At 50.3% G+C, this 12,733-nt stretch overlaps 1 protein-coding gene across 5 annotated transcripts in view; it reads left to right on the top strand.

The window, feature by feature from the left end:
• The window catches only part of KALRN (kalirin RhoGEF kinase), a 648,894-nt gene that overhangs the window by 509,541 nt on the left and 126,620 nt on the right, over window positions 1-12,733 (top strand). For all 5 annotated transcript variants that reach the window (XM_034999991.1, XM_034999993.1, XM_034999994.1 and 2 more), the window contains exon 34: window positions 6,141-6,387. In XM_034999991.1, the coding sequence (XP_034855882.1) occupies window positions 6,141-6,387 (247 nt within the window). The remainder of the gene's footprint in view (window positions 1-6,140; window positions 6,388-12,733) is intronic.

Here is a 12,733-nt window from a genome sequence, read left to right as displayed (position 1 = left end):
TTCGAACAGGAGTTGGCAGGTCCTCTCGGTGCCCTAAAACCACACCAAGTAGATACCCTCCAACTTCACCTTTTTCTAAGGCCAGCTGTGGCCTCCCACGTTGTCATTTATAGGCAGACGTTAATGCAGAGAACTCTGTGCCTCGCTCGCCCTGGCTGAGCACCATGGAGGAATTAGAGTGAATCAGAGGGCAGGCAGCCAGGGGAGGAGGAGGAAGTCTGACTTACCTGATGGGGAAGCAGTGTCAGGAGCTGAGGCTCACAGGATCAGCAGGCTCCGGCAGCAGGTGTTGTGAGCAGTCCTCAGGCTCTTGGGCGGGGGTGCTCTTCAGACGGACGGTGCATGGAAAGCAATGTAGAATGAATCCTCATTTCCATAAAGGGATCCAAGAGTCCACCATCCCCTTGTCCTTTGGCAGAAGAAGCTTGTGCTGAGTTGGGGGACCCTTAAAGGCATCTGAGTCACCTTCCCTAGAAGCCTTCAGGCCATTCTTCTAATTGGCCTGGGTTAGGGCAAGACTCCATTAAGATTATAAAAAGGGAAAAAGATTTGATTTACTCTCATAATAATTTGCATGCCTATTTACAGCTGGTATAGTCTATTTCCAGACAACTGATTCCTTTTTACCATTTCTTCTCTGCTCCTTTCCCTCAAATTTAAATAATAATGATAATTAATACCTCTAGAATTTATTTATAAACAAGCATTTAGAGAGCTTAGTCTGTAGATGGCACTGTCCTAAGTGCTTTAAAAATATCTCGGGGCACCTGGGTAGCTCGGTGGGTTGAGCGTCTGACTCTTGATTTTGGCTCAGGTCATGATCTCAGGGTCCTGAGATGGAGCCCCTCATTGGGCTCCATGCTCAATGGGGAGTCTGCTTGAGATTCTTTCCTTGTCCCTCTCCCCCTGCCCCTCCCCCTGCTCACACTTGCTTTCTCGCTCTAAATAAATAAAATCTTTAAAAAAAAAATTATCTCATTGGGAGTGCCTGGCTGGCTCAGTCAGTAGCATGTGTCTCTCAATCTCAGGGTTGTGAGTTCAAGCCCTGCATTGGGCATAGAGCCAACTTAAAAAAAAATTATCCCATTTAATGTTCACAGCAACCTATGAAGCAGATACTCTTATATCCCCATTCCACAGATGAAGAAACTGAGACCAAGAGGTTAAGTGACTTGCTCCTGGTCACACAGCCAGTGAGGGGCTCCAGAGTCCATAGCCCTCAGGAGAGTCTGGTAGAGACAAAGAGGCAGGCAGAAGCTTGGGGACCTGAAATGACAACAGTAGAATGCTGGGCGGGTCGTGTTCTACCTCTCTGAATATCCCCCCCACTGGAAACCCCACAGGGAATAATCAGATCTTTTTCCATAACACAAGGAAGTTCTTAGGGCTAATCTAGCTCATGCTGTTTATACACGAAGGAGGAGTTCAGGCAATCTCCAAATAATAACCAAGCAAAAATGGACCTAAATGAAAGCAATCGTTTCTGGTGAATGTGAGTGAGAATGAAGGTGGTTATGGAGTGTCCTGTGTCTGTTTCCTCTGTGCTGGAGAGAGGGCTACCCGGGAGCACCTCGGAGCGGGGAGGACAAAGTCCACCCAGGGAGTGGGTATTACGGGAACAGGTTCCACAGGAAATGGTCAGGACCTAGGAAGGAGAGAGGCTGGGAAAGTCCGGGGAAGAGAATCAGATGATGGCTCAGCAGTGAGGGCGGGGCTTGCAGAAATCTAAGCAGTGATTAGCATCAGAAAGGTTTAGCAGGCCCTGGGCAAGGTCCTAGGGAGCTAGGCAAATGTGTGTTGTGTTGTGGTGAGCGCCGTGTATTGTGTAAGGCTGATGAATCACAGACCTGTACCCCTGAAACAAATAATACATTATATGTTAATAATAACAGTAATAATAAACATTAAAGAATCTAACACTAAAAAGAAAAAAAAGAAAGAAAGAAAAAGAAAATGCCTGAGAAGCTCCCAGGAAGAGGCCAAGTCAGAGACTTCTGGGGGTGGGGGGGAGGTGCACAGTGAAGGGAATAAGGGGGGAAAAGATTATAGAAACTGGAGTGCACAGTAAGAGAAGACTCAGAAACACCTGACTTCACGCTGAGAGTCTGTGCTACCAACTCAAGCCTCCCAACGTTTCCCTCCTGGGAATGAGTTTGGTCGTATAATCTAGAGTGGGATCAAATTGGTAGATTGGAAGTTAAGCATCCATAGCCAATAGTTTGAAAATAACCAGTACAAATCTGATGCAGCCTCAGAGTTTTGAGCAGGGTGTGATTGCCCTTCCTGACACCTGTTGAATCACCTGGGACCTCTGCAGTGGGGAGAGGTTGGGCACCCTCCCTCCACACCCCCTGGTCTCAGCCTGTCAAATAGGAACAAATGGTTCACTGAGAAAACATTTTAAAGATTTGCGGGGGACATTGAAACAGTTCTTAAAGGCTGTGGGCAAGAGAAGCATGAGGTGAAGACAAAGGTGTTTTTTGCAACATTCTCTGAAGACCTATTTAATCTTCTGGGACAGAGATTTAGCTCGGGGAGAGAAATGGGGACTTCCTGAATGTGCCACTGTAATGGAATGCAGCACTGCAAAGGGGAAGGGACAGGGCGAGTGGGGACTGGTCACTGGTCCTTGCCAGATGGGAAGAGAAAGAAGAGAAAGTAATGACCCCGGGGCTCTGCGAGACAGACCTGCTGACGCACAGCAGAACTGCTCAGAAAGAAAACTGCACGTGTACTTTTCTAAGAAACTGATCATTTAGTATTTGTGAAGGAATTTGGTTTTTATTGGTTAATGAGGGGCACACTCTGTAATTAATGTTCAGTAGGTGGTGTGACTCATCTCAGTCCAGGAGAAAACTTAAAGTGTGAGGCATGAGTGAATGATTTTGAGGATTTCAAGTACAAATGTTTCAAGTGTGCCAAGATTCCTCAAAGGTCCTTTGGCCCCTCTGCCCCTGCCCCTCCTTGCAAGGGCTCTTCGAACTTTCCAGTTCTGATTCCAGTCCTGGGTTCTCTGAAGCAGGGTTTCTCAGGTATGAACCCAGAGTCCCCTGGGGAGCCTGAAACTTCCCTGTTGCTCTGGGGAGAGGTTGAGGGGGGATTTCAGAGGCAGCTCTGCCCGACCACGGACTCATCCACTGCTCCTAAGCCCCTCGCCGCCACCGTTTGGAAATCCCTTGTTGCTGTGGAGTGGGGACTGAGTGTGGTAAATCTCTTTGACCACGCCACTGAGGTGAGGCAAACCAGGACATTCATCCTATATTTGAGCCGTAATGGGTTTTGGCTGGGTCTGTGAGCCCATTGATCATCTTTCTTCCACTTTCTCCTCTGTCTGTCTGGCCTGCGCAGCCCACAGGAAGCAGAAACCACCATCTGCTGGTGTTTTCCAGGTTTCTCTTGATCTTTGAATTATAGAGGCACACAGCCTGGCTCTTTATCCTCTCCTCCCCCTGCCCCCACCACAGCCCCCACCTGCCTGTGGGTGGGTCTGGCTGTAACTTCTCCACGGGGGGCAGTGGGTCTTGTGTCTGGGGTCATGCTGGGCTGTTTGTCACCAGAGCCTCAGGCTCCCTCTGCTTCGCTGCAACAGTCTGCAAAAGGGCCATTTCCATCCCTGAAAGGGCTGCAAGTTGCATCTCAGGTCATGTGCGCACTTGACCTTGGGAAAGAATCCTAAGGTTGGCACAGAGGAGTGACCCCACTGAAGCGTAAGAGTTCATTGATAGAAATTCTCAGACTTAGCAGGAAATTTTATGATCATCTAGTCTAACATCCTACAAATGGAATTGGCAAATTCTACAAATTTCCATTAGTGGAAAGTGGAGTCAACTTAGTGGGATGCCACCAGCAACTGAGAAAAAAAAACTGAAATAGAATATCAGTGAACTTAACTCCGTGAAACTTGTGTTTCCGTGATGTAGCCGTTCCTAGTGTAGAATGGTCGAGATAGAAACTGCAGTCCAAAAAGTGTAAGCAACTTGATGCAGGCCAAGCCAACCCCCAGAAGACCAGTAGCTCCGGCCAGTGATGCCTTCTCTCCACCTGCCTCCCACCTCTAACCACAAACATGCCTAAAACTTGTACATAATTTACTCTGGTATGTGGTGTAAAGAACAGGGGATTTGTGGTCCAGGGCCTGCTTCAAGTCCAGTTGGGTGACCATGGGAAACCATCTAGCCAGTGTTGCTCAGGCAGTATCTCAGGGAACCCCTTCTCAGAATCATAAGTTGGGGGAGTCTTGTTAAAAATAGGCATTCCTAGGTCTCCTGAATCATAACCTGTGACTGGGGGCTAGGGCAAGCGAGGAACCAGCAAAGCCACCTGCACGTCTAATAAACTCCTTAGGCAATTTTTATGCACACTCATTGTGTCAACAATGATCTTGACATTTCTGAGCTTGAAGTTCTTTGGCTGGATGAGCGGAGGCGGTAACAGCACCTGGTCGTTGTGGAGAGTTAATGTGAAGGTACTTTGCACAGTGTAAAAGCACTCTGCAGACTTGAGGGATCACCATCCCACACCATTCTTCTCAAAATGATGCTTTAGGGAAGAGAGCACCAGATGGGGACAGGGTAGAGTCGGTGCATTTAATGCGACCAAGAAAGTTAAATGGAAAAAGGAGCCAACAAGCGTCTTTTCTTCTTCTGTCGCTTTCCCTCTTCCAGCTTCTGTCCTGCAGACTTCTCTTCCTGATCAAATCTCAATGGCAGTACCATGCCCCTCCACGGACTTGTGTTTTGAGCAGGCTCCCTGCTCAGTGCTTGGTGCCGATACATACGGCAACTCTCAGTCTGATGCATCGTGCGGCTTCTCAAGCCCACTGTGACGTTCAAGTTCCTTTAATAGGAAATTCTCACAGTCCGGGATGCTGAGCTCTGGGGCCTGGTGGAACTGTTGATTCTCTACTTACTGGGATGCTTGCTGTGTTTTCCATTCAGCAGAAGCCTCCCAGGCTGTAGGTGAAATAGCTACACCATATATTTGGACTAGTGCCTTAGTACGGCTGCTGGTGCAGACAACACAGGCCCTGGAGGCTTCCATTAGAGATGCACAGACTGAGGCCAGGTTCCCTGGAGGCGGTAGGGGGACTGTCCCACTGAGCCACTGTCTGGCTGAACCCTGGGGAGAACAGGCTACCCAGCTGGGCCTCTGGGTCTCCCATTTCTTCCCTTCTCTTCCCCTCATTCTGCCCCTAAGTGCAGGTGCTATTTCAAGAGACAGGCTCTGTGCTTAGCTCTGTGAGACAAACTAATAACTAGTGGTTTCTCGTGGTGAGAAGAGAAGGTCTCGGCTTTCAGCTAGAAGAGGCAGTTCTCACCCTGGGGTGTCTCCCCGCAGTTTTATTGGTTCTGCCCCAGAACCAGTACAGTGGGGAAGGGCCAGGCCCAGGGGGAGGGCACGATGGGGCACTGAGGATGGTTCCTAAGTATGATGTGACCTCTCTCCTTCCCTTCCCATTCTTTCCCCTGGCCCCCAGTGGCTGGGCTAAGGTAAGCCAACTCCGTTCCCCTTCTGTTCTGCTTCTCCTTGGACTTGATGCCTCCTTCTTTTTTGTGTCACTGGCAGCCTCTGTTTTCAGCTGAAGGTCCAGCTAGGGATGGGGAGAGGGAAGATTGCAAAGGTTAGGAGGAAGGAGGTCGTCTCTTCCGTTATTCCCAAATTTCAACTGGAAGCACGTAAGAGTATGTGAGTTAGAAATGGTGCCCAGGAAGTGTCGGAGGGTGGACACAGGGGCAGGGACGGGGTAAAAGTAGTGCCCTGGGAAGAAGTAAAGAGACATACTGGGGGAGGGGGGGGAGGGCACAGTTAAATGGAAGCTTGGCAAAGGAAAATAAGAATAACTCCAGGCGAACAAGAAGGAATTAAAGTCAAGCTCGGTCCTGGGCAGGCTCCAGGCTGTGGCCTGAGCTAGAGCGGTGGGATGATTGAATGGCATTGTGTCAATTACTTTATTTTCTTGTTTTCTTTCCTGTTCCCAACTCCCTTTTCCATCTTGTGCCTTCTTTCCACTCCGGACCCCATCTTTCCCCTTTATCTTCCTCTCCTCCTCTTCTCCTCTACACGCATCCTTTCTCCCTTCCCCTCTGGCCCACCATCTCCTCCCTCCACCCCTCACATTTCACTCCACACCCTACCCCAAGCTCTCTGGCGGATGTGAGTTGACCGTGGTCCTCCAGGACTTCAATGCAGGCCACAGCAGCGAGCTGACCATCCAGGTGGGGCAGACGGTGGAGCTGCTGGAGCGGCCCAGCGAGCGGCCGGGCTGGTGTCTGGTCCGCACCACGGAACGGAGCCCCCCCCAGGAGGGCCTGGTTCCCAGCAGCGCCCTGTGCATCTCCCATTCCCGAAGCAGCGTGGAGATGGACTGCTTCTTCCCTTTGGTGAAAGGTAGGGGGAACTGAGGGGGCGGGCACGTGCCAAGGGCCGCTGGGGCGCTGGCCCACCCTAACCCCAGAACATCGCGGAACTAACCGGTCTTGTGAACCTGTTGGACCGTGTGGGATTCCTCTGGGACCTGCTTGTGAAGGGAGCAGGTTGGGAACTTGAAGAAAAAGAGCTACCGAGTGGCCGTGTGACTTTGGAAAAGTCATGTAACCTTTGTGAGTCCATTTCGTCTTAAAATGAAAGCTGGATTAGATGGCCTCTAAGACCTCTTCCAGCTCTCCCGCAACATTCAGAAAAGTACCTCTGGCCAGCGTCTAGCCTTCTCCCTTCTGCGCTGACCCATACCCTCCTGCTCCAGAGCTACTCTGGGCTCCCCGGCAGGTTTGACCCTCCCCTCGGCCCTGCCAGGCCACGAGACACTTATTTATGGGGCTCTAATAGATACATTATTTGAGCCCTGGCTTCTGTTTTATGTAAGCTCTGTTATTTATTTTATATAAATTATTTGCTTGCTTATTCACTTTTTCCCTCACACCAAGGAGACTGAACTACTTAGAACAGTGATTCTCCAAGGTGAGGGGTGTCTCTGGATTGGCAGCATCAGCAAATTCTCAGACTCCAATCCAGACCTACTGGGTGAGAAATGCTGGGGGCAGGGGCCAATGGTCAGTGTTTTAACAAGCTCTCTGGGGACTTTGATGCTCACTCTAGTATGAGAACCACTAACTTAAAAAGACAAGCCTGGCAGGGGCTTTGAAGTCTTTCATTGAGTCATTACATTAAGTAAACTGAGGCTCAGAGGGTGACACCAAGTTCTCCTGGTTCTGAGCTTATTTTCTTAACTGCTCAGATGATCTACGTCAGGGGCGCCTTCTGTGAAGACCCGTGCTGGGTATTTATGAAATGGAAAGAGGGCAGGGACCTGTTTGGAGGCAGGGACACCAGGGTCACCACAGAGACCTGCTACAGACATCCTGGTACATACTGAGGCTAATTAAATTGCTGAAATGATCCTGATTTTCGAGTTCCATCTGGTCCACCTTCACAGCCTGACTTCCTCCTTTCGTCCACCAGATGGCAGTAGCAGGTTGCATTATTCGTGCTGCCCGACTCCTCCAAGGGTGTCCCTGGGGTTTTACTGGAAACTAAAACCTGATTCTTTTCTCTACACACACACACACACACACACACACACACACACACACCACCTGTGTCCCTTTCCCCCAGTTCAGCCATCACCTGCTTCTCCCCCCTTTTCTCTGAAGACTGAGCGGGGACAGTGTCAGGAAATTGGAGTTTGAATTGCGGGTACAGCTCCTGGGTCCTTTGAAGTAGCCACTGGAGAAACTCATCGTACCAAGGAAGAGAAGATCTGTGAAACTCGGGAATGTGGCTCTGTTTGAAGTCTGACCAAGGGGAAACTGGGGCACAAAGGGGCCAGAATTGTGAGGGTGGATGATGTGAAATACACACAGCACTTGGAACAGTGCCCAGCACGCACGCAGTATGTGGTATAGTTATTACATCATTTGTCATCGGTTAGTCAGCAAAATAGCTACAAACTCCCACACATCCCATCTAGCGACCCCCATCTTGGAGACAAAACCAAGGACAGCGCATCCTGTGCTGGGAAGGTCTGCAGGTGTGGGTGGTTCCATCAGGAAGGACTCTACTTCCAGAGAAGAGCTGAGACTTCCAGACGTAGGCCAGGCCTCCCCGGCCTGTGGCTGGGTAGACCCTGCGTCCCCTCCTTGCCGCCCACCAGGTGGGCCCCTACCGCTTGTGGGGCCTGGCAGGAGTAAGCCAGCCATGCAGAAGCAGAGAGCCAGAGAGCCGTCAGAGGGGGTCTGTGATCCAGGGCGAGAACTCTAGAGGGAGAGGGGTTGGTGAAGAGGTAACAGACAAGGGGCACTAAGGAGGAGGGATAGTAAAGAGAGGGCAAGAGAGAAAGTAGGGAGGGAAGCAGACATGGAACTTTCTGGCTCTCTCCACCAGCCAGCATGGCTTCTTAAAGGCCGTCCCCTACCAGTGCCTACCACCCATTTCCTTGGCTCTGTTTGTTTGCAGGCTGGTTCCTCTCTCTCCAAGCGTAGGCCAATGAGCGGGGCCTTCGGACGGCAGCCTGTGAGCTCGCACCGCCCTCTCCCCCGTGTGGGCTCAGTACACATAGGTGTCCAGTTCCTGGCAGTCAGGGCGCCATGGAGTAGCCCTCATGGCCCTAACGTGGCCTCATCTGAAAGTATGTGCACTCGTGCACACGCCCCAGTTTGGAAAGCCTCCTCCCCCTTCAGGGCCTGCCGGGAGTATTGACTTCTTAGCCGAAACTCAGTAAACTGTTCCTTCCCCCATTCCGACTGGCTGCCTGCCGGCCACCTGGCCTTTTCTCCTCCCAGCTGATCTGTCTCCAGCAGGCGCTCTAACTCACAATGCACAGCTGGACTGAGAATAAAACATTCTTCTGGGGGTTGTGGCCTTATCCCATGTCACTAGAGGTCGGAATCTGTTTCTTTTTCAGTTCTTAGAAGGGAACTGGTCCTCTTAACCTTTGCAGAGAGCATCAGGTCAGTGTTCCTCTGGGCTGTGAGAAGGAGGGCAGTATCTGTAGGATGTGCAAAGTGCCACGTGAGTGCTCAGGCCATGACTGTCGCCCCCGGAAATGGAGGCGGAAGAACCTCGGAATGGTAACACTGAGGAGGGTACTTGGGAGAACTGCTAGACCACGGCTCTCAACCCTGGCCACATAGAATCACCTGGAAGCTTTACCAAATGACAACACCCAGTCGCCACCTAAAACAACTGGATTCAGAATTTCTGGAGTGGGACCTGAGGGTCAGTGTTTTCTAAATGCTCCTTAGGTGAATCCAAGGTCTAGCCAGGGTTGAGAAGCAGAGCACTACCCAGTTTCCTTTCTTCTAGGGGCACTCTTGGGCACAGGAGAACAAGGTGACTCCTCAGAAGCCACAGAGAAAGTTGATGGCAAAGCTGGAGTAGAACCAAGGCTCCCACCTCACGGCCCAGAGCTCTCCACCACACACTCTGCCCACCGGGCTTGCAGGCAGCTCGAGGCTTCTCTCTTGTCTCTCGTTCCCGTGCCTTCTCCGGAGACAGTGGATGGTTGTTTCCTCCTGATATATCTGCGGCAGGACTGATGATAAGTCTGTGTGACCAAGTGGGGGCCCTGCTTTTCCTATGACTTTGCTGCCCCCCTCACTGGGCTTGGGCACTGTGGGACCTCGTCATTCCTCTTCCTAATCTATCCCCTCTCGCTTTCTGAGCAGTGAGTGGGGGAGGGCAGTGCCTCCCACGGGTTTCAACTCTGGATACATCTGAGAACCACCCGGAGGAGACTTTTTAAAAGTCTTCTGATGCCTCACACCCCCACCCCAGACCAGTTAATTCAGCACCACCAAGGTCCTGGGGCATCAGTATTTCTTTGGTTCGTTCGTAATCCTGATGTTCCATGAGTGTTGAGAGTCTCTGCTTTAGGGGGTTGGTCGCCTTTACCAGGAGATAGTAAAGATGAATTGGAAGGGATTAATCTGCAAGTTATATAAAGAACCCCTACAACACAACAACAAACAATTTGATTTAAAAATGGGCAAAGGACTCGATAGACATTTCTCCAGAGAAGATATACAAAAGGCCAATAAGCACATGAAAACATGGGCAGCATCACTAACAATTAGGAAACTGCAAATCGATACTACAATGAGGTACCATTTTATATCCATTAGGATGGCTTTTTTTTTTTTTTTAAAAACCCCAGCGAATTGGGGCGCCTGGGCGGCGTATCAGTGGAGCCACCCACTCTTGGTTTTGGTTCAGGTCATGATCTCGCAGTCCTGGGATCAAGCTCCACGTCGGGCTCAGCCTTCAGCTCAGAGTCTGCTTCAGATTCTCTCCCTCTGTCTGCCCCTGCCCCTGCTCTCTCTCTCTCTCTCTCTCTCTCTCTCCAATACATAAATAAATCTTTAAAAATTTTTTAAAAATTGAAGACCACAGAAAAATAGCGGGCATTGGTGAAGACTTGGAGGAATTGGAACCCCTGTGCCCTGCTGTGGGAAAGTAAAATGGGGCAGCTGCTGTGGAAAACAGCGTGGGGTTCCTAAAAAACTGAATATAGAATTACGGCGCAATCCAGAATTCCACTTCTGACTCTACACCTGAAAGAATTGAAAGCAGGGACTCAGAGAGATGATTGCACATCCGTGTTCACAGCGGCACCATTCACAACAGTGAAAGGGTAGAAGCAGCCCTAGTGTCCATCAGCGGCTACAGGGATAAATAAAGTGTGCTATATGCATGAGCATGGAATATTATCCAGCCTTAAAGAGGAAGGAAAACCTGACATCTGCTACAACATGGATACGCTTTAGAGACATTATATTAAGTGAAATAAGCCAATCACCAAAGAACAAACACTGTATGGTCCCGCTTACATGAGGTACCTAGAGTCGTCAAATTCATAGAAACAGAAAGTGGAGTGATGGTTATGAGCGGCTGAAAGGAGAGGGGGAATGGGAGTTAGTGTTTCATGGGGACAGAGTTTCAGTTTTGCAAGGTGAAATAAGTTCCGGAGATGGATGGTAATGGTGGTTGCACAACAATGGGCGTGTTGTGACTTAAAGCCACTGAACTGTATACTTAAAAATGGTTTAAATGGAAAAAAAAAAAAAAAAAGCATAGGTCCTGAGTGCCTCTGCCCCAGGCTCCAAAAACCAGTCTAGATGCTACATAAGACATCTGTGTTCCTTTTCCTTTCCTGCATGGTTTTTTCACTGGCTTCAGCTGCACACCTGGAGAAGCTATAAGGAAAGGCCTCTTTGCTTAGCAAAACCTAGGCCAGGGAAGTGAGCCCTACGAGCCGATGTCCTGGAGGAAAGGGGCAGTGGCCCAGGGTGGCGCTGGCCTCTTCACAGGGAGTGCTGTCCCCTGGGATGTCCTGATGATTTCTCTGTCATCCCCCAGCTGGCCTCAGGACCAGCTTGCCCAGGCTGTGGAGGGTGTGAAGGTACAGAACGGTGCCAAACACCTGGGCTCTGGAGTACAAACAGCCTGAAGATGCTGAGCGAGTCTGGGGTGCTATATATGTTAAGTTTGCAGCCAACTCATAAAAACGCCTGGCGTTTATTGAGTCTTCCTGTGGGCCAGGTTTCTGGGTTAGTGCCTTAATACGAGTAACAACACTATTTTCTCATTTTATAGACAAGGAAAGTGAGTCTTGGAAAGATTAGGTAACTTGCCCCGAGACACGAGCTTACGTGACTTACGAGGTGGACCTCGATTTGCAGCCAGGTCCATCCATTTCCCAAGGTCTCCCTCTTCACCAGGGTGCTCTGTGGCCTCCCAATTCTGAAGACACTTGAGACAGGCACTCAGGTTCACTGTGCCTCCCTCTGACGAGGCTGCCCTTTATTCAACCAGTCGAGCTGGATGAGCATTTAGAGAGAGGTGGCCAGACGCACTGCTCTCTCTCACTCTCCCTCCCACCCCGGGCCTTGTGTGCTCCCTCCCTAGAGGGATTTTAGCCTGTGGGTGCCTTGCCAGCCAGAAAGGTCCTGGTGTGCCCGGCTGGAGCAGAAAAACTCTGATCAGCCCTCCGGACAGTAGGCCGAACCAGGGCCACTTCTGATAGGGGCCGGCCTAACCCTGGAGCTGGTCCAGCCTGTCCAGCAGATTTGCTGCAGGATGGGAACTTCCTGTACTTTCTGCTGCCAGGAACCAAAATGGGCCTTTCCTACCCCCTCTGCTGTCAGATCCAGAGACTAAAAGGTTCCTCCTGCCTGCTGCCTCTGGAGAGTCCGCCAAAAGTCCCTCTCTTAGTTTTCAGTGCGATTCTGCATTAGGAGCACCCACGCTCAGATTTTAGCTGACGCCATGTGCCTACCCACAGGGATCCACCACGGCAAGCGGGAAAAATAACTGGAGGATGAATAGACCCCAGACGTTTCCTTTCAGGTACAAAGTGACATGTTGAAACTACAGCCACTGGTCTGCACCCCTACTCCGCTTGTGCGTCCATAACCGAGCAGCTGTGGGGGAACCCCTTTGGTAACCAGAACTCACTTTCTCCAACAAAATTGTACACGTGAGAGTGGCGTGGGAGTGGGTTTCCAGGCTAGCCCATAAAATCCTGTGTAAGAATAACATAGCTGAATACAGTATGTTTGCAGTAAAAAATGGCCACGAAGTTGTCCTTAAAAAACACAACACTGCTGGATAAGAACAACTGAAACCAAAAATTAGTGCATTCGCGTGAGAAATGTAATGAACTTGCGTGCTGATACTTCTCAAAGAAAAGTGTGTTTTAAGATAGATGGAGGGGCGCCTGGGTGGCTCAGTTGGTTAA

Source organism: Mirounga leonina, unplaced genomic scaffold (assembly GCF_011800145.1).
Source record: "Mirounga leonina isolate KUSES-001 unplaced genomic scaffold, KU_Mleo_1.0 Mir_115, whole genome shotgun sequence".
NCBI classification, from domain to species: Eukaryota; Metazoa; Chordata; class Mammalia; order Carnivora; family Phocidae; genus Mirounga; species Mirounga leonina.
The sequence above is the reverse complement of the archived record's forward strand: the minus strand, read 5'-3'. Positions and strand labels throughout refer to the sequence as shown.